Source organism: Oncorhynchus mykiss, chromosome 29 (genome assembly GCF_057628025.1).
Source record: "Oncorhynchus mykiss isolate SJ-2025 chromosome 29, ASM5762802v1, whole genome shotgun sequence".
Classification (NCBI taxonomy): Eukaryota; Metazoa; Chordata; class Actinopteri; order Salmoniformes; family Salmonidae; genus Oncorhynchus; species Oncorhynchus mykiss.
Window position 1 is genome coordinate 1,590,295 of NC_143050.1, and position 27,206 is coordinate 1,617,500.

General features: G+C 45.7%; 1 protein-coding gene across 1 annotated transcript in view; it reads right to left on the reverse strand.

Moving 5' to 3' along the window:
- Positions 1-7,434: 7,434 nt before the first annotated feature.
- Positions 7,435-27,206, reverse strand: part of LOC118945337 (phosphatidylinositol transfer protein alpha isoform) — a 59,528-nt gene continuing 39,756 nt past the window's right edge. Inside the window, exons 7-12 of the mRNA XM_090226308.1 lie at positions 25,407-25,490; positions 17,817-17,894; positions 17,553-17,663; positions 16,422-16,544; positions 11,463-11,557; positions 7,435-7,737 (exon numbers count right to left, since the gene is read on the reverse strand). Coding sequence (XP_090082434.1) covers positions 11,510-11,557; positions 16,422-16,544; positions 17,553-17,663; positions 17,817-17,894; positions 25,407-25,490 — 444 coding nt within the window. The 3' untranslated portion in view covers positions 7,435-7,737; positions 11,463-11,509. The remainder of the gene's footprint in view (positions 7,738-11,462; positions 11,558-16,421; positions 16,545-17,552; positions 17,664-17,816; positions 17,895-25,406; positions 25,491-27,206) is intronic.

Below are 27,206 nucleotides of genomic sequence, written 5' to 3' on the forward strand. Positions count from 1 at the left end.
GAGAGGATTTGATTGGTTTAAGAGGATTTGATTGGTATGAGAGGATTTGATTGGTTTAAGAGGATTTGATTGGTTTAAGAGGATTTGATTGGTTTAGGAGGATTTGATTATCTTCCTCCCAGTTATATAGGGAATAGGGTGCCGTTTAGGACACATGCCAGTTCTGAACAAGACTTCCCCTTTAAGTGACCAGCTCTGGACTTCCCCTTTAACTGACCAGCTCTGGACTTCCCCTTTAAGTGACCAGCTCTGGACTTCCCCTTTAACTGACCAGCTCTGGACTTCCCCTTTAAGTGACCAGCTCTGGACTTCCCCTTTAACTGACCATCTGGACTTTATAAGTGACCACCTGGACTCCCTCTTTAAGTGACAATGGCTGGACTTCCCCTTTAAGTGACCAGCTCTGGACTTCCCCTTTAAGTGACCATCTGGACTTTATAAGTGACCACCTGGACTCCCTCTTTAAGTGACAATGGCTGGACTTCACCTTTAAGAGACCAGCTCTGGACTTCCGAGACCAGCTCTGGACTTCCCCTTTAAGTGAGAGATGTTAGCGGCTCAGATTATTGACAGAAGTACTACAACATCCAGAACAAAATATATCTATACACCGTCCTGTCAACAAGACGTGGTCCCTGGGAGAGAAGGGAGCAGTGAAGGGAGTAGGGGCTAGGGAGTAGGGGCTAGGGAGTAGGGGCTAGGGAGCAGTGTAGGGAGTAGGGGCTAGGGAGTAGGGGGTAGGGAGTAGGGGCTAGGGAGCAGTGTAGGGAGTAGGGGATAGGGAGCAGTGTAGGGAGTAGGGGCTAGGGAGCAGTGTAGGGAGTAGGGGCTAGGGAGCAGTGTTGGGAGTAGGGGCTAGGGAGCAGTGTAGGGAGTAGGGTGTAAGGAGTAGGGTGCAGGGGCTAGGGTGTAGGGATTAGGGTGTCGGGGCTAGAGAGTAGGGTGTAGGGGCTAGGGTGTAGGGAGTAGGGTGTAAGGAGTAGGGTGTAGGGGCTAGGGTGTAGGGTGTAAGGAGTAGGGTGTAGGGCCTAGGGTGTAGGGTGTCGGGGCTATGGTGTAGGGAATAGGGTGTAGGGAGTAAGGAGTAGAGGGGATGGGTGTGCTGTAGGTCTGGCAGGACAGTATATATATATATATATATATATATTAATATGTGTGTTCATCTACATTAATTTTTATTTACATATACAATATCAGTACATACTGAATATCACACAGAAGACAACCAGAGATGCTCGATGGATGGAGAGATGGATGGAGGGATGGACAGCGTTGATGGAGGAAGATAAGGATATAGAGAAAGAGAAGGATGGAGTAGAGGAGGAGAAGGAAGAGGAAAGTAGGAGAAGAGGAAGATGAGGAGGAGGAGAAAAAGATGAGGAGGAGGAGAGGAGGATGAGGAGAGGAGGAGGAGAAGAGGAGGAGAGGAGGAGGAGGAGGAGAAGAGCGTCTGGAGAACACTCTTCCTTCCACCCTTCTACTCTCCGCCCTACCTACAACCTCCCCCTCCTATCCCCCTTCCCACCTACCACCCCCTAAACAGAACAAATACTGTAATACAGACGACTACACCAAACACACACACACACACACACATCACACCACTACAGGAACCAAACCTAGCCTGGGTTGTGAACAAGAAGGATGGGGGGGGGGGAGATCGATAATAACAGAAAAATGAGAACGAAAGAAAGAGAAAGGTAGAGTGAGAGGAATTATTGCTATCGCTGGATACAGCAGAGAAAACAGGAGAGGACACACACTCCAAACAGACGCCTACAACTCCCAGCAACCCTGGCAGTGGACGGGGCTTATGATGGTGTGGAGGGTGGAGGGATTGGATGAACTTGATTGAGCTCCGACCACACTGCACCAGGGTGAAGTTTCCACTAGGGACAGATCTAGGATCAGCTTCCCCTCCCCCAGTCATAACCGAAAATGACGGGACTGCAGTGGATAGCTGCTGTCTTGCAGGCTCCTGACCAATTCTGCCCCCCCCCCCCCCTTATTTATTTTACATAATGTTTCCGAGATCATTTCCTACAACCGAAAACATTTTCTGGACATCAGAACAGCGATCACTAACCTCGATTTGGATTAAGATTTCTACTTCAACGAGTCGGCAGCTGTGGATGTACTGCTCGTTCCGGACCAGGCCCTAATCCACGGGGACTGGAAAGAGGAAGAGGGGCAGCTAAAATACGAGCTAAATAAACCACCTCTACAACCTCATCTTCCTCGTCTCCTCCTCCTCCTCCTCTCCGCTGTTCTATTGTACACTGGAGAACAACCTGGACGAGATCCATTCGAGACTATCCCATCAACAAGACCCCAACAACCTGGACGAGATCCATTCGAGACTATCCCATCAACAAGACCCCAACAACCTGGACGAGATCCATTTGAGACTATCCCATCAACAAGACCCCAACAACCTGGACGAGATCCATTCAAGACTATCCCATCAACAAGACCCCAACAACCTGGACGAGATCCATTCGAGATTATCCCATCAACAAGACCCCAACAACCTGGACGAGATCCATTCGAGACTATCCCATCAACAAGACCCCAACAACCTGGACGAGATCCATTCGAGACTATCCTATCAACAAGACCCCAACAACCTGGACGAGATCCATTTGAGACTATCCCATCAACAAGACCCCAACAACCTGGACGAGATCCATTCGAGACTATCCCATCAACAAGACCCCAACAACCTGGACGAGATCCATTCGAGACTATCCTATCAACAAGACCCCAACAACTGTAATATCCTATGCTTTTCAGAATCATGACTGAATAAGGACATTATACACTGAGTGTACAAAACGTTAGGAACACTTGGTCTTTTCCATGACATAGACTGACCAGGTGAATCCAGGTGAAAGCTATGATCCCTCATTGATAGCTCAGCATTCAACACCATTGTGCCCTTCAAACTCATCACTAAGCTCAGGACCCTGGGACTGAACACCTCCCTCTGCAAGTGGATCCCGGACTTCCTGACGGGCCGCCCCCCCAGGTGGTAAGGGTAGGTAACAACACATCCACCACGCTGACTCTCAACAAGGGGACCCCTCAGGGGTGATTCCTGTACCCCCTGTTCACCCACGATTGCATGACTCCAACACCATCATTAGGTTTACTGACGACTCGACGGTGATTGGCCTGATGAGACAGCCTATAGGGAGGAGGTCAGAGACCTGGCAGTGTGGTGTCAGGATAACAACCTCTCCCTCAACGTCAACAAGATAAAGGATCGTGGATTACAGGAAACCGAGAGCCAAGCACATTGATGGGGCTGTAGTGGAGCGAGTCGAGAGTTTAAAGTTCCTCGGTGTCCACATCAATAAGGAATTATCATGGTCCACACACACAATACAGTCGTGAAGAGAGCATGACAACGCCTCTTTCCCCTCAGGAAGAAGATTCGGCATGAGCCCTCAGATCCTCAGAAAGGTCTACAGCTGCACCATTGAGAGCATCTTGACTGGCTGCTTCACCGCTTGGTATGGTAACTGCTTGGCATCTGACCGTAAGACACTACAGAGGGTAGTGCGTACGACGCAGTACATCACTGGGGCCAAGCTTCCTGCCATCCAGGACCTCTATCCCAGGCGGTGTCAGAGGAAGGCCCTAAAAATAGTCAAAGACTCCAGCCACCCCAGTCATAGACAGTTCTCTCTGCTACCGCATGGCGAGCGGTTCCGATGCACCAAGTCTGGAACCAACAGGATCCTGAACAGCTTCGACCTCCAAGGCATAAGAGTTAGTTAGTTAAATAGTTAGTTAAATAGTTAGTTAAATAGCTACCCAGATTGATCTGCATTGAACGTTATACCACTAACTTTTTTTTGGGACTCTTCACATACACTGCTGCTACGGTTTATTATCTATCCTGTTGCTTAGTCACTTTATCCCTACCTATATGTACACATCGACCTCAATTACATCGTACACCTGCACATCGACTCGGTACTGGCAGTGGTGGAAAAAGTAACCAGTTGTCATACTTGAGTAAAAGTAATGATACCTTAATAGAAAATGACTCAAGTAAAAGTAAAGGTCACCTAGTAAAATACTACTTGAGTTAAAGTAAAAAAATATTTGGTTTAAAATGTACTTAATTATCAAAAATATATGTAATTGTTAAAATATACTCAAGTATCAAAAGTAAAAGTAAAAGTATAAATAATTTCAAATTCCTTCTATTAAGCAAACCAGACGGCAGAGTTTTCTTGTTTGCAAAAAACACTCAGACATCATTACAGATAGCCAGGGGAACACTCCAACACTCAGATATCATTACAGATAGCCAGGGAACACTCCAACACTCAGACATCATTACAGATAGCCAGGGGGCACACTCCAACACTCAGACATCATTACAGATAGCCAGGGAACACTCCAACACTCAGACATCATTACAGATAGCCAGGGGAACACTCCAACACTCAGACATCATTACAGATAGCCAGGGGAACACTCCAACACTCAGACATCATTACAGATAGCCAGGGGCACTCCAACACTCAGACATCATTACAGATAGCCAGGGACACACTCCAACACTCAGACATCATTACAGATAGCCAGGGGAACACTCCAACACTCAGACATCATTTACAGATAGCCAGGGGAACACTCCAACACTCAGACATCATTACAGATAGCCAGGGGGCACACTCCAACACTCAGACATCATTACAGATAGCCAGGGAACACTCCAACACTCAGACATCATTACAGATAGCCAGGGGGCACACTCCAACACTCAGACATCATTACAGATAGCCAGGGAACACTCCAACACTCAGACATCATTACAGATAGCCAGGGGCACTCCAACACTCAGACATCATTACAGATAGCCAGGGACACACTCCAACACTCAGACATCATTACAGATAGCCAGGGGAACACTCCAACACTCAGACATCATTTACAGATAGCCAGGGGAACACTCCAACACTCAGACATCATTACAGATAGCCAGGGGGCACACTCCAACACTCAGACATCATTACAGATAGCCAGGGACACACTCCAACACTCAGACATCATTACAGATAGCCAGGGGAACACTCCAACACTCAGACATCATTTACAGATAGCCAGGGGAACACTCCAACACTCAGACATCATTACAGATAGCCAGGGGGCACACTCCAACACTCAGACATCATTACAGATAGCCAGGGAACACTCCAACACTCAGACATCATTACAGATAGCCAGGGGGCACACTCCAACACTCAGACATCATTACAGATAGCCAGGGAACACTCCAACACTCAGACATCATTACAGATAGCCAGGGAACACTCCAACACTCAGACATCATTACAGATAGCCAGGGGGCACACTCCAACACTCAGACATCATTACAGATAGCCAGGGAACACTCCAACACTCAGACATCATTACAGATAGCCAGGGGAACACTCCAACACTCAGACATCATTACATATAGCCAGGGGAACTCTCCAACACTCAGACATCATTACAGATAGCCAGGGGAACACTCCAACACTCAGACATCATTACAGATAGCCAGGGGCACTCCAACACTCAGACATCATTTACAGATAGCCAGGGGCACTCCAACACTCAGACATCATTACAGATAGCCAGGGGAACACTCCAACACTCAGACATCATTACAGATAGCCAGGGGAACACTCCAACACCCAGATATCATTACAGATAGCCAGGGGCACACTCCAACACTCAGACATCATTTACAGATAGCCAGGGGAACACTCCAACACTCAGACATCATTACAGATAGCCAGGGGAACACTCCAACACTCAGACATCATTTACAGATAGCCAGGGGCACTCCAACACTCAGATATCATTACAGATAGCCAGGGGAACACTCCAACACTCAGACATCATTACAGATAGCCAGGGGCACTCCAACACTCAGATATCATTACAGATAGCCAGGGGAACACTCCAACACTCAGACATAATTTACAGATAGCCACGGGGACACTCAAACACTTAGACATCATTACAGATAGCCAGGGGAACACTCCAACACTCAGACATCATTTACAGATAGCCAGGGGCACTCCAACACTCAGACATCATTACAGATAGCCAGGGGAACACTCCAACACTCAGACATCATTTACAGATAGCCAGGGGCACTCCAACACTCAGACATCATTACAGATAGCCAGGGAACACTCCAACACTCAGACATCATTACAGATAGCCAGGGGGCACACTCCAACACTCAGACATCATTACAGATAGCCAGGGGAACACTCCAACACTCAGACATCATTTACAGATAGCCAGGGGCACTCCAACACTCAGACATCATTACAGATAGCCAGGGGAACACTCCAACACTCAGACATCATTTACAGATAGCCAGGGGGCACACTCCAACACTCAGACATTATTTACAGATAGCCAGGGGAACACTCCAACACTCAGACATCATTTACAGATAGCCAGGGGCACTCCAACACTCAGACATCATTTACAGATAGCCAGGGGGCACACTCCAACACTCAGACATCATTTACAGATAGCCAGGGGCACACTCCAACACTCACACATAATTTGCAAACAAAGCATTTGTGTTTAGTGAGTCTGCCAGATCAGATGCAGTAGAGATGACCAGGGATTTTCCTCTTTAAATGCGTGAATTAGACCATTTTCCTGTCCTGCTAGCCATTCAAAATGTAACAAGTACTTTTGGGTGTCAGGGAAAATGTACGGAGTAAAAAGTACATTATTTTCTTTAGGAATGTAGTGAAGTAAAAGTAAAAGTTGTCAAAAATATAAATCGTACATTAATTTAATTCATGTACAGATAACCAAAAAAACTACTTAGGTAGTACTTTAAAGTATCTTTAGTACTTTATACCATTGGGTACCGGTACCCCGTGTATAAAGCCAAGGTATCATTAATCAGTGTGTATTTATTCCTTGTGTTATTAGTTTTCTATTATTTCTAAATATTTCTCTCTGCATTGTTGGGAAATGGCCCGTAAGAAAGCATTTTACTGTTAGTCTACAGCTGTAGTTTACAAAGCATGTGACTAATAAAGTTTTATTGGATTTGAACCTGCAAAACTGACCCAAGATCAGCTTATAGGGGCAACTTCACCCTCCACCAACCGCAGGCCAGGTAGGCGTCGTTTGTCCCTTTTGAACCATTCTATTGGCCGTGAGGTATAAGGTCCGCCTACCTGGCACCTTTTTTTTGTTTGTTGCCACAATCTGTCAGTTGTTTAATGGTTGATATGAAGAAGAGGGGAATACAAATAACGTGATTGGAAGATGAAGAGGAGGAGGTGTGGTGTTCAACCAATCAGAAGACGGGATGACCCATCGAAAACAAACAATCAATTAAAACAACAGTCACAACGAGATCAAAACAACACTGATCAGAATACAGCTTGGTCCTGAAAAGAAACTGACAACCTTTAATACGGACGAACTGATGCTTTAAAAACCCTGTTTATATTATAATACATCTCCACACTCACAGCTGGGCCTTGTTGCCCCATACACTATATATAGTGGGTATGTACACTAGGACTGACTGTCTGTCTTAATGGCAGACTGTACCAATCTGGGGAGGGGGGCGGGACCAGGGGGGGCGGAGAAGCTCTGTTGACAGAGGGGAAGAGGAGGACGAGGAGGAAGAGGATGTGGGGGAGGAGCGTTGAATCCGTTGGTGTCTGTCAGGTTTACAGTTCTGATCTGAGAGAGCGAGAGAGAGAGAGAGAGAGAGAGAGAGAGAGAGAGAGTGAGTTGTATAAATAATGATAATCAATTAACAGGTATATTCTATTTAACAGGTATATTCTGTTTGACAGGTATATCCTATAAAACAAGTATATTCTCTAAAACAGGAAAAGTCTATATAACAAGTATATTCTATACTAACATGTATATTCAATATAAAAAAATATTCTATACTAACAGGTGTATTCTATACTAAGAGATATATTCTATACTAACAGATATATTCTATACTAAGAGGTATATTCTATACTAAGAGGTATATTCTATACTAACAGGTATATTCTATACTAACAGGTATATTCTATACTAAGAGATATATTTTATACTAACAGCTATATTCTATACTAACAGATATATTCTATACTAAGAGATATATTCTATACTAAGAGATATATTCTATACTAACAGGTATATTCTATACTAAGAGATATATTCTATACTAACAGCTATATTCTATACTAACAGATATATTCTATACTAAGAGATATATTCTATACTAACAGGTATATTCTATACTAAGAGATATATTCTATACTAACAGGTTCCATAAACATTCAGAAGAACAGTTGTTTGTACTGTGTTGTTTGGTATTGTGTTGTTTTGTACTGTGTTGTTTGGTATTGTGTTGTTTTGTACTGTGTTGTTTGGTATTGTGTTGTTTGGTATTGTGTTGTTTTGTATGGTGTTGTTTTGTACTGTTGTTTTGTACTGTGTTGTTTTGTGTTGTTTTGTATGGTGTTGTTTGGTATTGTGTTGTTTGGTATTGTTTTGTTTTGTATGGTGTTGTTTTGTACTTATTGTATTGTTTGGTATTGTTTTGTTTTGTACTGTGTTGTTTTGTGTTGTTTTGTATTGTTTTGTTTTGTATTGTGTTGTTTTGTGTTGTTTTGTATTGTGTTGTTTTGTGTTGTTTTGTATTGTGTTGTTTTGTGTTGTTTTGTATTGTGTTGTTTTGTATTGTGTTGTTTTGTGTTGTTTTGTATTGTGTTGTTTTGTGTTGTTTTGTATGGTGTTGTTTTGTACGGTGTTGTTTTGTGTTGTTTTGTATTGTGTTGTTTTGTGTTGTTTTGTATGGTGTTGTTTTGTATGGTGTTGTTTTGTACTTATTGTATTGTTTTGTACGGTGTTGTTTTGTATGGTGTTGTTTTGTACTTATTGTATTGTTTTGTATGGTGTTGTTTTGTGTTGTTTTGTATTGTGTTGTTTTGTGTTGTTTTGTATTGTGTTGTTTTGTATGGTGTTGTTTTGTACTGTGTTGTTTTGTGTTGTTTTGTATTGTGTTGTTTTGTGTTGTTTTGTATTGTGTTGTTTTGTGTTGTTTTGTACGGTGTTGTTTTGTATGGTGTTGTTTTGTACTTATTGTATTGTTTTGTATTGTGTTGTTTTGTGTTGTTTTGTACGGTGTTGTTTTGTATGGTGTTGTTTTGTATGGTGTTGTTTTGTGTTGTTTTGTATTGTGTTGTTTTGTGTTGTTTTGTACGGTGTTGTTTTGTATGGTGTTGTTTTGTACTGTGTTGTTTTGTACAGTGTTGTTTTGTGTTGTTTTGTATTGTGTTGTTTTGTGTTGTTTTGTTTTGTGTTGTTTTGTATTGTGTTGTTTTGTGTTGTTTTGTACGGTGTTGTTTTGTACTGTGTTGTTTTGTACAGTGTTGTTTTGTGTTGTTTTGTATTGTGTTGTTTTGTGTTGTTTTGTACGGTGTTGTTTTGTACGGTGTTGTTTTGTACTGTGTTGTTTTGTGTTGTTTTGTATTGTGTTGTTTTGTGTTGTTTTGTATTGTGTTGTTTTGTGTTGTTTTGTATTGTGTTGTTTTGTGTTGTTTTGTACTGTGTTGTTTTGTGTTGTTTTGTATTGTGTTGTTTTGTGTTGTTTTGTACTGTGTTGTTTTGTACGGTGTTGTTTTGTACTGTGTTGTTTTGTATTGTGTTGTTTTGTATGGTGTTGTTTTGTACGGTGTTGTTTTGGTACTGTGTTGTTTTGTGTTGTTTTGGTACTGTGTTGTTTTGTGTTGTTTTGTACTGTGTTGTTTTGTGTTGTTTTGTATTGTGTTGTTTTGTGTTGTTTTGTATTGTGTTGTTTTGTATGGTGTTGTTTGGTACAGTGTTGTTTTGTGTTGTTTTGGTACTGTGTTGTTTTGTGTTGTTTTGGTACTGTGTTGTTTTGTGTTGTTTGGTACAGTGTTGTTTTGTGTTGTTTTGTGTTGTTTTGTGTTGTTTTGTATTGTGTTGTTTTGTACTGTGTTGTTTGGTACAGTGTTGTTTTGTGTTGTTTTGTACTGTGTTGTTTGGTACACTGTTGTTTTGTGTTGTTTGGTACAGTGTTGTTTTGTGTTGTTTGGTACAGTGTTGTTTTGTGTTGTTTGGTACAGTGTTGTTTTGTGTTGTTTGGTACAGTGTTGTTTTGTGTTGTTTTGTACTGTGTTGTTTGGTACACTGTTGTTTTGTACTGTGTTGTTTGGTACACTGTTGTTTTGTGTTGTTTGGTACAGTGTTGTTTTGTGTTGTTTGGTACACTGTTGTTTTGTGTTGTTTGGTACAGTGTTGTTTTGTGTTGTTTTGTACTGTGTTGTTTGGTACACTGTTGTTTTGTACTGTGTTGTTTGGTACACTGTTGTTTTGTGTTGTTTGGTACAGTGTTGTTTTGTGTTGTTTGGTACAGTGTTGTTTTGTGTTGTTTGGTACACTGTTGTTTTGTGTTGTTTGGTACAGTGTTGTACTGTGTTGTTTTGTACTGTGTTGTTTTGTATTGTGTTGTTTGTTACAGTGTTGTTTTGTATTGTGTTGTTTGGTACAGTGTTGTTTTGTATGGTGTTGTTTTGTACTGTGTTGTTTTGTACGGTGTTGTTTTGTGTTGTTTTGCACAGTGTTGTTTTGTACTGTGTTGTTTGGTACTGTGTTGTTTTGTACGGTGTTGTTTGGTACTGTGTTGTTTTGTACTGTGTTGTTTGGTACACTGTTGTTTTGTGTTGTTTTGCACTGTGTTGTTTTGTACTGTGTTGTTTGGTACTGTGTTGTTTTGTACGGTGTTGTTTGGTACTGTGTTGTTTGGTACTGTGTTGTTTGGTACTGTGTTGTTTGGTACTGTGTTGTTTTGTACTGTGTTGTTTTGTACTGTGTTGTTTTGTATTGTGTTGTTTTGTACGGTGTTGTTTGGTACGGTGTTGTTTTGTACGGTGTTGTTTGTACTGTGTGGTTCCATAAGATAACTACTGTTAGTGCAGATTCAAATCTCTTGTGGATAGTTGGGTTGGGTCCACCTTCTTTCTATCCTGATTCTGTACCCATAAAACATCGCCCCCTATTGGCCAACCCCAAATGAACACTTTAAAAAGATAAAATGACCATTGGGGTACAGTATATAAGGCAACATCTGATGGACCAGTGACTGTCTGACCAGGAACAGGCTGTCTTACCGTAGTGAGTTAGGTTATAGGACTACATCATGATGGATTGTAGCAGGATTGTAGCAGCCACTGCGTATACACATCCATACCCACACATGTAGTCAGAGCCGGCCCTAGCCTTTTGGGGGCCCTAAGTAAAATTCATTTTAGGGAGGGGTGGAGACTTGGCTAGTCGCCTTAGCATTTTTTCTCAATACATCTACCCACAGAACCTAATGGAGCATTGATGCAAGATATTTTAGTTTTCTGGGTTTCTGAGATTAGTTAGAATGTGTTTACCAGCAGCAGGGTCAGTCAGTCAGTCTGTCTGTCTGCCTCCAGTCTCATCAGTCCTCCAGAGCCACCATGCCTTTCACTGGATCCTTCACCCTCATCTAGAGAGAGATGGGGAGAGAAAGAGGGGGAGGGGGAGAGAGAGAGAGAGAGAGAGGGGGAGAGACAGAGAGAGACACAGAGAGAGTGAGAGAGAGAGGAGAGAGAGAGAGAGAGGGAGAGAGAGACACACAGAGAGAGAGAGAGAGAGACACAGAGAGAGAGAGAGAGAGAGAGAGAGAGAGAGAGAGAGAGAGAGAGAGAGAGAGAGAGAGAGAGAGAGAGAGAGAGAGAGAGAGAGAGAGAGGGAGGGAGAACGAGAGAGAGGGAGGGAGAGAGAGACAGAGAGAGAGAGAGAGAGAGAGAGAGAGAGAGGGGTGGGGGAGGAACAGACACAGAGAGAGAGACAGAGAGAGAGAGAGAGAGAGAGTGAATGAGAGAGAGAGACAGGGGGAGAAAGAGAGACAGAGAGAGAGGGGGAGAGAAATAGAGAGAGAGAGGGGGGGGGGGAGAGAGAGGGGGGGGTGAGAGTGAGGGGGAGAGAAAGAGAGAGAGAGACGGGGGAGAGAGAAAGAGAAAGAGAGAGGAATGCATGAGGAACGGTTACATCACTGACCTGTGAGTACTTAGTGGAGCACATACACACACACACACACACACACACACACACACACACACACACACACACACAGAGGCCTGAATGGCCCTGCTTGTGCTTTGCTGCATCTTTTGTGTCTCTCTCAGATGGCTGGTTACATATTTCAGTCTGTTATTCAGATGTGAGATGATTAACCCTTCACTTACTGTAAGTACTGTTAACCCAGTTTAATGTTAACCCAGTTTAATGTTAACCCAGTTTAATGTTAACCCAGTTTAATGTTAACCCAGTTTAATAATAACCCAGTTTAATGTTAACCCAGTTTAATGTTAACCCAGTTTAATGTTAACCCAGTTTAATGTTAACCCAGTTGAATGTTAACCCAGTTTAATGTTAACCCAGTTTAATGTTAACCCAGTTTAATGTTAACCCAGTTGAATGTTAACCCAGTTTAATGTTAACCCAGTTTAATGCTAGCCCAGTTTAATGTTAACCCAGTTTAATGTTAACCCAGTTTAATGTCAACCCAGTTTAATGCTAACTCAGTTTAATGTTAACCCAGTTTAATGTTAACCTAGTTTAATGTTAACTGAATTTAATGTTAACTGAATTTAATGTTAACTTAGTTTAATGTTAACCCAGTTAAATGTTAACTTAGTTTAATGTTAACCCAGTTTAATGTTAACCCAGTTTAATGTTAACCTAGTTTAATGTTAACCCAGTTTAATGTTAACTGAATTTAATGTTAACTGAGTTTAATGTTAACCCAGTTTAATGTTAACCCAGTTTAATGTTAACCCAGTTTAATGTTAACCCAGTTTAATGTTAACCCAGTTGAATGTTAACCCAGTTTAATGTCAACCCAGTTTAATGCTAACTCAGTTTAATGTTAACCCAGTTTAATGTTAACCTAGTTTAATGTTAACTGAATTTAATGTTAACTGAATTTAATGTGAACTTAGTTTAATGTTAACCCAGTTAAATGATAACTTAGTTTAATGTTAACCCAGTTTAATGTTAACCCAGTTTAATGTTAACCTAGTTTAATGTTAACCCAGCTTAATGTTAACTGAATTTAATGTTAACTGAGTTTAATGTTAACCCAGTTTAATGTTAACCCAGTTTAATGTTAACTTAGTTTAATGTTAACCCAGTTTAATGTTAACCCAGTTGAATGTTAACTTAGTTTAATGTTAACCCAGTTTAATGTTAACTTAGTTTAATGTTAACCCAGTTTAATGTTAACCCATTTTCATGTTAACCCAGTTTAATGTTAACCCAGTTTAATGTTAACCCAGTTTAATGTTAACCCATTTTAATGTTAACCCAGCTTAATGTTAACCCAGTTTAATGTTAACCCAGTTTAATGTTAACTTAGTTTAATGTTAACTTAGTTTAATGTTAACCCAGTTTAATGTTAACCCAGTTTAATGTTAACCCAGTTTAATGTTAACTTAGTTTAATGTTAACCCAGTTTAATGTTAACCCAGTTTAATGTTAACCCATTTTAATGTTAACCCAGTTTAATGTTAACCCAGTTTAATGTTAACCCATTTTAATGTTAACCCATTTTAATGTTAACCCAGTTTAATGTTAACCCAGTTTAATATTTACCCAGTTTAATGTTAATGTTAACCCAGTTTAATGTTAACCCAGTTTAATGTTAACCCAGTTTAATGCTAACCCAGTTTAATGTTAACCCAGTTTAATGTTAACCCAGTTTAATGCTAACCCAGTTTAATGTTAACCCAGTTTGATGTTAACCCAGTTTAATGTTAACCCAGTTTAATGCTAACCCAGTTTAATGTTAACCCAGTTTAATGTTAACCCAGTTTAATGTTAATGTTAACCCAGTTTAATGTTAATGTTAACCCAGTTTAATGTTAACCCATTTTAATCTTAACCCAGTTTAATGTTAACCCAGTTTAATGTTAACCCAGTTTAAGGATAGGGGGCAGTATTTCCCCTTTGGATGAATTGTGTGCCCATAGTGAACTGCATCAAAATCTGTACTAAATTGCTAATATATGCATATTATTATTATTATTGGATAGAAAACAATCTGAAGCTTCTAAAACCGTTTGAATTATGTCTGTGAGTATAACAGAACTCACAGGGCAGGCAATCTTTCAAACTAGTTTTGGAATCCTGAAAGTTGGGGCAACTTTGACGTCATCGCCCCCTCCCTTCCCAACAATTATTGATCAGTTTAAAGTTAACCCAGTTAAATGTTAACCCGGTTTAATGTTAACCCAGTTTAATGTTAACCCAGGTTAATGTTAACCCAGTTTAATGTTAACCCAGTTTAATATAACCCAGTTTAATGTTAATCCAGTTTAATGTTAACCCAGTTTAATGTTAACCCAGTTTAATGTTAACCCAGTTTAAATTTAACCGACTTAAACCCTCATAGTTTCGATTAGACACACTAGAAACTCACAACTGTATACAGATGCCATATCTTAATTTGAGACAGTTTGCTACAGCAGGAAAATAATCCTGCAGCAACAAGAAATGTGAACTGTTATGTGGATTATAGTCGGTGGAAATGATTTTGTAGGGGTTGGTGACTTTTTCATTAGGGCAAATCAAGTCTGAAATGTTAAAGTTGAAATTACAAACTTTAGATGGCTTTTCTAAAACCGTGAATACACAAAGTGTCCACTTCCTTCAGAAGAATCCCAACAACAGGATGATCAAATTAAGATATGGCATCTGTAGATAAAACCCATATTTTCCAATCCACAGGTTTCACATAGAAACAACTACAGGGGGTCCCTCCTCTCCTCTCCTCTCCTCTCCTCTCCTCTCCTCTCCTCTCCTCTCCTCTCCTCTCCCTCCTCTCCTCCCCCATCTCTCCCCCTCTCCTCCCCCATCTCTCCTCCCTCTATCCCTCCTCTCCCCCCTCTCTCCTCCCCCCTCTCTCCTCCCCCATCTCTCCTCCCCCCTCTCTCCCCCATCTCCCTCCCTCCCCCCTCCCTCCCCCATCTCTCCCCCTCTCTCCTCTCTCCCTCTCCTCTCCTCTCCTCTCCTCTCCTCTCCTCTCCTCCCCCCTCTCCTCTCCTCTCCTCTCCTCTCCTCTCCTCTCCTCCCCCATCTCTCCCCCTCCTCCTCCCCCCTCTCCTCTCCTCTCCTCTTCCCTCTCCTCCCCCCTCCTCTCCTCCCCCCTCCTCTCCTCTCCTCTCCTCTCCTCTCCTCTCCTCTCCTCTCCCTCCCCCACCTCCCCCCTCTCTCCTCCCCCTCTCTCCCCCTCTCTCCTCCCCCCCCTCTCCTCCCCATCTCTCCTCCCCTCTCTCCTCCCCCATTCTCCTCCCCCCTCTCTCCCCCTCTCCCCCTCTCTCCTCCCCCATCTCTCCCCCCCTCTCTCCCCATCCCTCCTCCCCCCTCTCTCCCCCTCTCTCCTCCCCCATCTCTCCTCCCCCTCTCTCCCCCTCTCTCCTCCCCATCTCTCCTCCCCCATCTCTCCTCCCCCCTCTCTCCTCCATCTCTCCTCCCCCATCTCTCCTCCCCCCTCTCTCCCCCTCTCTCCTCCCCCCTCTCTCCTCCCCCTCTCTCCTCCCCATCTCTCCTCCCCCCTCTCTCCTCCCCCCTCTCTCCTCCCCCATCTCTCCCCCTCTCTCCTCCCCCCCTCTCTCCCATCTCTCCTCCCCCTCTCCCTCCCCCATCTCTCCTCCCCCATCTCTTCTCCCCATCTCTCTCCCCCCTCTCCTCCTCCCCCCTCTCTCCTTCCCCATCTCTCTCCCCATCTCTCCTCCCCCTCTCTCTCCTCCCTCTCTCCCTCCCTCTCCCCATCTCTCCTCCCCCATCTCTCCTCCTCCATCTCTCCTCCCCCTCTCTCCTCCCCCATCTCTCCTCCTCCCCACTCTCCTCCCCATCTCTCATCCCCCTCTCTCCTCCCCCTCTCTCCTCCCCCATCTCTCCCCCTCTCTCCTCCCCCCATCTCTCTCTCTCCTCCTCCCCCTCCTCTCCTCCTCCTCTCCTCCTCTCCTCTCCTCTCCTCTCCCCCCTCTCCTCTCCTCCTCTCCTCCCCTCTCCTCTCCTCCTCCTCCTCTCCTCCCCCTCCTCTCATCACCTCTCCTCTCCTCTCCTCTCCTCTCCTCCTCCCCCTCTCCTCTCCCTCTCTTCCTCCCCCCTCTCCTCTCCTCTCCTCCTCCTCCTCTCCTCTCCTCTCCTCTCCTCTCCTCCCCTCTCTCCTCCCCCTCTCCCTCTCCTATCCTCTCCTCTCCTCCCCCCTCCTCTCATCACCTCTCCTCTCCTCTCCTCTCTTCCTCCCCCTCTCCTCTCCTCTCCTCCCTCTCTCCTCCTCCCCACTCCTCTCCTCTCCTCACCTCGTCCAGTTCTTTGCGCGTGTCGTCCTCCATGCGACGGATGTCCTCCATGGTGAGTTCGATCCACTTGTCGATCCAGCAGAACAGCTGACGGTGGAAGTTGGTGAACAGACGCTTCTCTTGCTGAGAGGGAAGGAGGGACAGAGAGCAAAAAGAGAGCTAAAGGAGACATCCTAGTTGATATGTCTTTGTTACATGTCAGATAATAACATAATAATATAACGTAGATTAAGACAGCCCCCCCCCCCCCCCTCTTGATTCAGAGGGGTTGGCTTGAATGCGGAAAACACATTTCAGATAAATGCATTCAGTTGTACAACTGACTTGGTATCCCCCTTTCCCTTTCCCTAAACTGGAAACCACAGCAGCAAATGATTTAGCCCCTGCAACTCCCAACCTGGCCAGTAGAGGTCAGAACAAACAACAAGTACAAAACAGACATGGAGACTGGGGATGAATCAGTATAGACATGGAGACTGGGGATGAATCAGTATAGACATGGAGACTGGGGATGAATCAGTATAGACATGGAGACTGGGGATGAATCACAATAGACATGGAGACTGGGGATGAATCACAATAGACATGGAGACTGGGGCTGAGTTCTCATTCTCCGGGTGAACGTGAGAAATCAACTTCACTCCTGAAATTCAACTCGGGGGAATCCCCAAAAAGCTTAGATGAGGCAACAACCCCATGTTGCTATGCCCTCCAGCCTCGCTTTAAAATCCCTGTAGACTCGTCAACTAAAATGGCTCACAATCTACCACTTGACTTGAATGACGACCAATAGCCTGTAAATCAACTGAGCGAGTGAGTGAGTGCTCTCATTTGGTCAATGAAAATACAGCCTGGTTGGTTCTCTGTCTCATGGCTTTTATCCAGTCACCATCACAACCTTTATACCTCTCAACCCTCCTCACCCCTTCTCACCCCTCCTCACCCCTGCTCTCATCCCCCTTCCTCACCCCTCCTCTCGCAGCCCTTCCTTACCCCTCCTCTCGTCCCCCCTCCTCTCCTCACCTGTCCCCTCCTCTCCTCTCCTCACCCCTCCTCTCCCCTCCTCTCCACCTCTCCTCACCCCTCCACCCCTCCTCTCCACACCATCATCCCAGTCATCATCCTCTGTACCTTCTGGATGAAGTTCTCCACTTTGTTCTGCAGGCCCCACCACTTGAACTTGACTGTCACCAGTTTGTAGGCACACATGTGTGGGCAGTCTGTCTTCTTAGGGAGTTCCTTCTGCACACACACACACACACACACACACACACACACACACACACACACACACACACACACACACACACACACACACACACATGTTTTATTGTACTGTAATGTTGAGGGAGTTAGTACACAAGCAGACCAATGCTGAGACACTCTCTACTGCACCTTCCAGTCCGGTCCAAGTGGGCCTCTTCCAGTCTTCACTGACTTAAACTTAGAGGGGTCCTCCTCTGGCTTGTAGTCCTGGAGAGAGGGATGGATGAAGAGAGAGAGAGAGAGGGATAGATGGAGAGAGAGAGAGAGAGGGATGGATGGATGGATGGAGAGAGAGAGAGGGATGGATGAAGAGAGAGAGAGAGAGAGAGAGAGAGGGATGGATGGATGGAGAGACAGAGAGCGAAGGATGGATGGAGAGAGAGAGAGAGAGGGATGAAGAGAGAGAGAGACAGAGGGAGCAAATGTCAAATTGGCTTTCACCAAATTACCGTGCGACTGACCATGTATTCACCCTGCGCATCCTACTTGACAAAGAAACAAACCAAAACAAAGGCAAAGACTTTTCACGCTTTGTTGATATACAATAAAGCTTTGGACTCAATTTGGCATGAGGGTCTGCTATAGAAATAGATGGAAAGTGGTATTGGGGGAATAACATACGACATTATAAAATCCATGTACACAAACAATAAGTGTGCAGTTAAAATTGGCAAAAAACACATTTCTTCCCACAGGGTCGTGGTGTGAGACAGGGATGCAGGATAAGCCCTACCCTCTTCAACATTTATATCAACAAATTGGCGAGGGCACTAGAACAGTTTTCTATTCCGCAACAAAGCCTCCTTCACTCACGCCGCCAAACTTACCCTAGTAAAACTGACTATCCTACCGATCCTCGACTTCGGCGATGTCATCTACAAAATTGCTTCCAACACTCTACTCAGCAAACTGGATGCAGTTTATCACAGTGCCATCCGTTTTGTCACTAAAGCACCTTATACCACCCACCACTGCGACCTGTATGCTCTAGTCGGCTGGCCCTCGCTACATATTCGTCGCCAGACCCACTGGCTCCAGGTCATCTACAAGTCCATGCTAGGTAAAGCTCCGCCTTATCTCAGTTCACTGGTCACGATGGCAACACCCACCCGTAACACGCGCTCCAGCAGGTGTATCTCACTGATCATCCCTAAAGCCAACACCTCATTTGGCCGCCTTTCGTTCCAGTTCTCTGCTGCCTGTGACTGGAACGAATTGCAAAAATCGCTGAAGTTGGAGATTTTTATCTCCCTCACCAACTTCAAACATCAGCTATCTGAGCAGCTAATCAATCGCTGCAGCTGTACATAGTCTATCGGTAAATAGCCCACCCATTTTTACCTACCTCAACCCCATACTGTTTTTATTTATTTACTTTTCTGCTCTTTTGCACACCAATATCTCTACCTGTACATGACCATCTGATAATTTGGACTGTCCGGGGGTGTCCTCGGAGTGGGCCACAGTGTCTCCTGACCCCTCCTGTCTCAGCCTCCAGTATTTATGCTGCAGTAGTTTATGTGTCGGGGGGCTAGGGTCAGTTTGTTATATCTGGAGTACTTCTCCTGTCCTATTCGGTGTCCTGTGTGAATCTAAGTGTGTGTTCTCTAATTCTCTCCTTCTCTCTTTCTCTCTCTCGGAGGACCTGAGCCCTAGGACCATGCCCCAGGACTACCTGACATGATGACTCCTTGCTGTCCCCAGTCCACCTGGCTGTGCTGCTGCTCCAATTTCAACTGTTCTGCCTTATTATTATTCGACCATGCTGATCATTTATGAACATTTGAACATCTTGGCCATGTTCTGTTATAATCTCCACCCGGCACAGCCAGAAGAGGACTGGCCATCCCACATATGCTCTCTCTAATTCTCTCTTTCTTTCTCTCTCTCGGAGGACCTGAGCCCTAGGACCATGCCCCAGGAATACCTGACATGATGACTCCTTGCTGTCCCCAGTCCACCTGACTGTGCTGCTGCTCCAGTTTCAACTATTCTGCCTTATTATTATTCGACCATGCTGGTCATTTATGAACATTTGAACATCTTGACCATGTTTTGTTATAATCTCCACCCGGCACAGCCAGAAGAGGACTGGCCACCCCACATAGCCTGGTTCCTCTCTAGGTTTCTTCCTAGGTTTTGGCCTTTCTAGGGAGTTTTTCCTAGCCACCGTGCTTCTTCACCTGCATTGCTTGCTGTTTGGGGTTTTAGGCTGGGTTTCTGTACAGCACTTTGAGATATCAGCTGATGTACGAAGGGCTATATAAAATAAATTTGATTGATTGATTGAATTTATCACTCCAGTGTTAATCTGCAAAATTGTAATTATTCGCCTACCTCCTCATGCCTTTTGCACACAATGTATATAGACTCTCCTTTTTTTCTACTGTGTTATTGACTTGTTAATTGTTGTGGCTAGTGATACATTTATTACATACATTTTTCCATTATTAAAGTGGCAGGAGTTGAGTCAGTATGTTTAACAGTCTGATGGCCTTGAGATAGAAGCTGTTTTTCAGTCTCTCGGTCCCTACTTTGATGCACCTGTACTGAGGTGAACAGTTAGTGGCTCGGGTGGTTGTTGTCCTTGATTATCTTTTTGGCCTTCCTGTGACATCGGATGGTGTAGGTGTCCTGGAGGGCAGGTAGTTTGCCCCCGGTGATGCGTTGTGCAGACCTCACTACCCTCTGGAGAGCCTTACGGTTGTGGGCGGAGCAGTAGCCGTACCAGGCGGTGATACAGCCCAACAGGATGCTCTCGATTGTGCATCTGTAAAAGTTTGTGAGTGTTTTTGGTTACAAGCCAAATCTCTTCAGCCTCCTGAGGTTGAAGAGGCGCTGCTGCGCCTTCTTCACGATGCTGTCTGTGTGAGTGGACCAATTCAGTTTGTCTGTGATGTGAATGCCGAGGAACTTAAAACTTACTACCCTCTCCACTACTGTCCCATCGATGTGGATAGGGGGCTGCTCTTCTGCTGTTTCCTGAAGTCCACGATTATCTCCTTTGTTTTGTTGACGTTGAGTGTGAGGTTACTTTCCTGACACCACACCTCCTACATGTAGGCTGTCTCGTCGTTGTTGGTAATCAAGCCCACTACTGTTGTGTTGTCTGCAAACTTGATGATTGAGTTGGACGCCTGCATGGCCACGCAGTCGTGGGTGAACAGGGAGTACAGGAGAGGGCTGAGAACGCACCCTTGAGGGTCCCCAGCTTTGAGGATCAGCGGTGTGGAGATGTTGTTACCTACTCTCACCACCTGGGGGCGGCCCGTCAGGAAGTCCAGTACCCAGTTGCACAGGTCGGGGTTGAGACCCAGGGTCTTGAGCTTGATGACGAGTTTGGAGGGTTCTATGGTGCTAAATGCTGAGCTGTAGTCGATGAACAGCATTCTCACATAGGTATTCCTCTTGTCCAGATGGGTTAGGGCAGTGTGCAGTGTGGTTGAGATTGCGTCATCTGTGGACCTATATGGGCGGTAAGCAAATTGGAGTGGGTCTAGGGTGTCAGGTAGGGTGGAGGTGATATGGTCCTTGACTAGTCTCTCAAAGCACTTCATGATGACGGAAGTGAGTGTTACGGGGCGGTAGTCGTTTAACTCAGTTACCTTAGCTTTCTTGGGAACAGGAACAATGGTGGCCCCCTTGAAGCATGTGGGAACAGCAGACTGGGACAAGGATTGATTGAATATGTCCGTAAACACACCAGCCAGCTGGTCTGAGCATGCTCTGAGGACGCGGCTGGGGATGCCGTCTGGGCCTGCAGGTTTTGGTAGCGGCCCGCGTCGGTGGCACTGTGTTGTCCTCAAAGCGAGCAAGCAAAGAAGTTGTTTAGTCTGTCTAGGAGCAAGACATCCTGGTCCGCGACAGGGCTGGTTTTCCTTTTATAGTCTGTGATTGACTGTAGACCCTGCCACATACCTCTCGTGTCTGAGCCATTGAATTGCGACTCTACTTTGACTCTATACTTACGCTTAGCTTGTTTGATTGCCTTGCGGAGGGAATAGCTTCACTGTTTGTATTCGGTCATGTTTCCGGTCACCTTGCCCTGGTTAAAAGCAGTGGTTCGCGCTTTCAGTTTCGTGCGAGTTCTGCCATCAAATCCACAGTTTCTGGTTTGGGAATGTTTTAATAGACGCTGTGGGTTTAACATCTCCGATGCACTTTCTAATGAGCTCGCTCACCGAATCAGTGTACTCGTTAATGTTGTTGTTGGACGCAATGCGGAACATATCCCAATCCACGTGATCGAAGCAGTCTTGAAGCGTGGAATCAGATTGGTCGGACCAGCGTTGAACAGACCTGAGCGCGGGCGCTTCTTGTTTTAGTTTCTGTCTGTAGGCTGGAAGCAACAAAATGGAGTCGTGGTCAGCTTTTCCGAAAGGAGTGCGGGGGAGGGCCTAATATGCGTTGCGGAAGTTAGAATAACAATGATCCAGGGTTTTACCATCCCTGGTTGCGCAATCGATATGCTGATAGAATTTAGGGAGCCTTGTTTTCAGATTAGCCTTGTTAAAATCCCCAGCTACAATATATGCAGCCTCGGGATATGTGGTTTCCAGTTTTGTGAGTGTAATGTTTCCTGTTAATTTTTGTATTGTTTATTTCACTTTTGTTTATTATCTACTTCACTTGCTTTGGCAATGTAAACATATGTTTCCCATGCCAATAAAGTCCCTTAAATTGAAATTGAGAGAGAGAGATGGAGAGAGAGCGAGAGAGGGGGGGAGAGAGATAAGGAGAGAGAGAGAGGGAACAGGTGGAGGAAGAGAGGGAGGAAGAGTGGGGGAGGGAGGGAGGGAGGGGGAGAGAGAGAGAGAGAGAGAAGGAGGGAGGGAGCGAGGGAGGGAGGGAGGGAGAGAAAGAGGAAGAGAGAGAGGGAGGATAAAGGGAATACAGAAGTACTGTATAGTGTTGCAATTCCCACCAGGTGGGTTAACCATACCGGTGCGAAATGTATGGCGCTTGCCTTTCACGCCAGAGCTCAGTGTTCGCTTCCCTGCCCTGCTGTTTGCTACAAAAATGTTGTCCATTCAGCATACAATCAATTATTTCAACTTCTGTGCGTATCATGTAGTGCAGCATTTCTCAAACTCGGCCCCCCCCATGGGTGCACATTTTGTTTTTTGCCCTAGCACGACACAGCTGATTCTAGTTATCAAAGCTTGACGATGAGTTTATTAGTGGAAACAGCTGTGTTGTGCTAGGGCAAAAAAACAAAACGTTCACCCTGAGGAGAAGGGCCCAGGACCCAGGGGAGAAGATCCCAGGACCCAGGGGAGAAGGGCCCAGGACCCAGGGGAGAAGGGCCCATGACCCAGGGGAGAAGGGCCCAGGACCCAGGGGAGAAGGGCCCAGGACCCAGGGGAGAAGGGCCCAGGACCCAGGGGAGAAGATCCCAGGACCCAGGGGAGAAGGGCCCAGGACCCAGGGGAGAAGGGCCCATGACCCAGGGGAGAAGGGCCCAGGACCCAGGGGAGAAGGGCCCAGGACCCAGGGGAGAAGGGCCCAGGACCCAGGGGAGAAGGGCCCATGACCCAGGGGAGAAGGGCCCAGGACACAAAGAGGAAGGGCCCAGGACCCAGGGGAGAAGGGCCCAGGACCCAGGGGAGAAGGGCCCAGGACCCAGGGGAGAAGGGCCCAGGACCCAGGGGAGAAGGGCCCAGGACCCAGGGGAGAAGGGCCCAGGACCCAGGGGAGAAGATCCCAGGACCCAGGGGAGAAGGGCCCAGGACCCAGGGGAGAAGGGCCCAGGACCCAGGGGAGAAGGGCCCAGGACCCAGGGGAGAAGGGCCCAGGACCCAGGGGAGAAGGGCCCATGACCCAAAGGAGAAGGGCCCAGGACCCAGGGAAGAAGGGCCCAGGACCCAGGGGAGAAGGGCCCATGACCCAGGGGAGAAGGGCCCAGGACCCAGGGGAGAAGGGCCCAGGACCCAGGGGAGAAGGGCCCAGGACCCAGGGGAGAAGGGCCCATGACCCAGGGGAGAAGGGCCCAGGACCCAGGGGGAGAAGGTCCCATGACCCAGGGGAGAAGGGCCCAGGACCCAGGGGAGAAGGGCCCAAGACCCAGGGGAGAAGGGCCCAGGACCCAGTGGAGAAGGGCCCAGGACCCAGGGGAGAAGGGCCCAGGACCCAGGGGAGAAGGGCCCATGACCCAGGGGAGAAGGGCCCAGGACCCAGGGGAGAAGGGCCCAGGACCCAGGGGAGAAGGGCCCAGGACCCTGAGGAGAAGGGCCCAGGACCAAGGGGAGAAGGGCCCAGGACCAAGGGGAGAAGGGCCCAGGACCCTGGGGAGAAGGGCCCAGGACCTAAGGGAGAAGGGCCCAGGACCTAAGGGAGAAGGGCCCAGGACCCAGGGGAGGGAAACCCTGGGGTAGTGAACCAGGAACAAGGGAGTGCCGAGACAAATCCATGTACTGAATCATCAAGGGGGAGTCTTCTATACAAATCATTAGTGTTTACCTTGCTATCCACCTGACTGTGGTGTGTCTGACTGTTTACCTTGGTATCCACCTGACTGTGTGTGTCTGACTGTTTACCTTCCTATCCACCTGACTGTGGTGTGTCTGACTGTTTACTTGGTATCCACCTGACTGTGGTGTGTGTGACTGTTTACCTTGGTATCCACCTGACTGTGGTGTGTCTGACTGTTTACTTGGTATCCACCTGACTGTGGTGTGTCTGACTGTTTACCTTGGTATCCACCTGACTGTGGTGTGTGTGACTGTTTACCTTGGTATCCACCTGACTGTGGTGTGTCTGACTGTTTACCTTGGTATCCACCTGACTGTGGTGTGTGTGACTGTTTACCTTGGTATCCACCTGACTGTGTGTGTCTGACTGTTTACCTTCCTATCCACCTGACTGTGGTGTGTCTGACTGTTTACTTGGTATCCACCTGACTGTGGTGTGTCTGACTGTTTACCTTGGTATCCACCTGACTGTGGTGTGTGTGACTGTTTACCTTGGTATCCACCTGACTGTGGTGTGTCTGACTGTTTACCTTGGTATCCACCTGACTGTGGTGTGTGTGACTGTTTACCTTGGTATCCACCTGACTGTGTGTGTCTGACTGTTTACCTTCCTATCCACCTGACTGTGGTGTGTCTGACTGTTTACCTTGGTATCCACCTGACTGTGGTGTGTGTGACTGTTTACCTTGGTATCCACCTGACTGTGTGTGTGACTGTTTACCTTGGTATCCACCTGACTGTGGTGTGTCTGACTGGTTACCTTGGTATCCACCTGACTGTGGTGTGTCTGACTGGTTACCTTGGTATCCACCTGACTGTGGTGTGTCTGACTGTTTACCTTCCTATCCACCTGACTGTGGTGTGTGTGACTGTTTACCTTGGTATCCACCTGACTGTGGTGTGTGTGACTGTGTGTGTGACTGTTTACCTTGGTATCCACCTGACTGTGGTGTGTCTGACTGTTTACCTTGGTATCCACCTGACTGTGGTGTGTGTGACTGTTTACCTTCCTATCCACCTGACTGTGGTGTGTGTGACTGTTTACCTTGGTATCCACCTGACTGTGGTGTGTGTGACTGTGTGTGTGACTGTGTGTCTGACTGTTTACCTTGGTATCCACCTGACTGTGGTGTGTGTGACTGTGTGTGTGACTGTGTGTCTGACTGTTGACCTTGGTATCCACCTGACTGTGGTGTGTGTGACTGTTTACCTTGGTATCCACCTGACTGTGGTGTGTCTGACTGTTTACCTTGCTATCCACCTGACTGCGGTCTGCGATGTCGATGTGAACAACATCGACCTTCTTCCAGGTGTCTGCATCCAGACCATGGACCTGTACAGGTATGAACATAGTACAGTTATTTACACACACACACACACACACATAAACACACATACACACACACACAGCCATACAAGCAATCACGCTAGTGTTGTCACGATACCAGAATTTTGACTTCGATACCAGAACAAGGTTTAGTATGACGATACTTGATATTATCGCGATACTTGATATTATCGCGATACTTGATATTATCGCGATACTTGATATTATCACGATACTAGATATTATCGCGATACTTGTTATTATCGCGATACTTGATATTATCGCGATACTTGATATTATCGCGATACTTGATATTATCACGATACTTGATATCACGATACTTGATATTATCATGATACTTGATTCCAAAACAATACCATGGCGAAAAAAAGTTATGCGCACCAAAATGGATTGTAGGAGCAGAAAATCAGATTGTGAGCCTCCCGGGTGGCACTGCCTCACAGCGCATGCTGTGCCACCAGAGACTCTGGGTTCGAGCCCAGGCTCGACTGGGAGGCCGATGGGGCGACGCACAATTTCCCCAGCGTTGTCCGGGTAAGGGAGGGTTTGACCGGCATCGCGTACTAGCGACTCCTGTGGCGGGCCAGGCGCCGTGCGTGCTGACCAGGTCGCCAGGTGTATGATGTTTGGTTTCCGGGTTGGATGCGCGCAGTGCAGCTTGGTTGGGTTGTGTTTCGGAGGACCTTCTCCTCTCCCGAGTACGGGAGATGTAGCGATGAGACAAGACTGTAACTATTAACTACTGGATACCATGAAAAAGAGGATAACAAAAATAAAATCAGATTATTTTCATTGATTGAGTGTTTATTAGGCCTATATGAACTATACTATTGAAGAAATCAATTGGTTTTATTGTGATAAATAAATAAATAAATAAAATGTGATGATTTAATTTATTTTGCCTTTGTCATTTCAACTTTTTAATTTCAATTAGCTTTTATAAAATGTATTTAATTTAATAAATGTATTTAAACTTGAGTCTTGTTCCATGTTAGTTTCTAAGTCACAGCATGTCTTTCAATAGACTGTAGAATTCATATAGGCCCAATGGTTTCTAAGTGTAGACCTCACAGTGAAATGTTGAATACAACAGGTGTAGTAGACCTTACAGTGAAATACTGAATACAACAGGTGTAGTAGACCTCACAGTGAAATGCTGAATACAACAGGTGTAGTAGACCTCACAGTGGAATGCTGAATACAACAGGTGTAGTAGACCTGACAGTGAAATGCTGAATACAACAGGTGTAGTAGACCTTACAGTGAAATGCTGAATACAACAGGTGTAGTAGACCTTACAGTGAAATGCTGAATACAACAGGTGTAGTAGACCTCACAGTGAAATGCTGAATACAACAGGTGTAGTAGACCTTACAGTGAAATGCTGAATACAACAGGTGTAGTAGACTTTACAGTGAAATGCTGAATACAACAGGTGTAGTAGACCTCACAGTGAAATGCTGAATACAACAGGTGTAGTAGACCTTACAGTGAAATGCTGAATACAACAGGTGTAGTAGACCTTACAGTGAAATGCTGAATACAACAGGTGTAGTAGACCTTACAGTGAAATGCTGAATACAACAGGTGTAGTAGACCTTACAGTGAAATGCTGAATACAACAGGTGTAGTAGACTTTACAGTGAAATGCTGAATACAACAGGTGTAGTAGACCTCACAGTGAAATGCTGAATACAACAG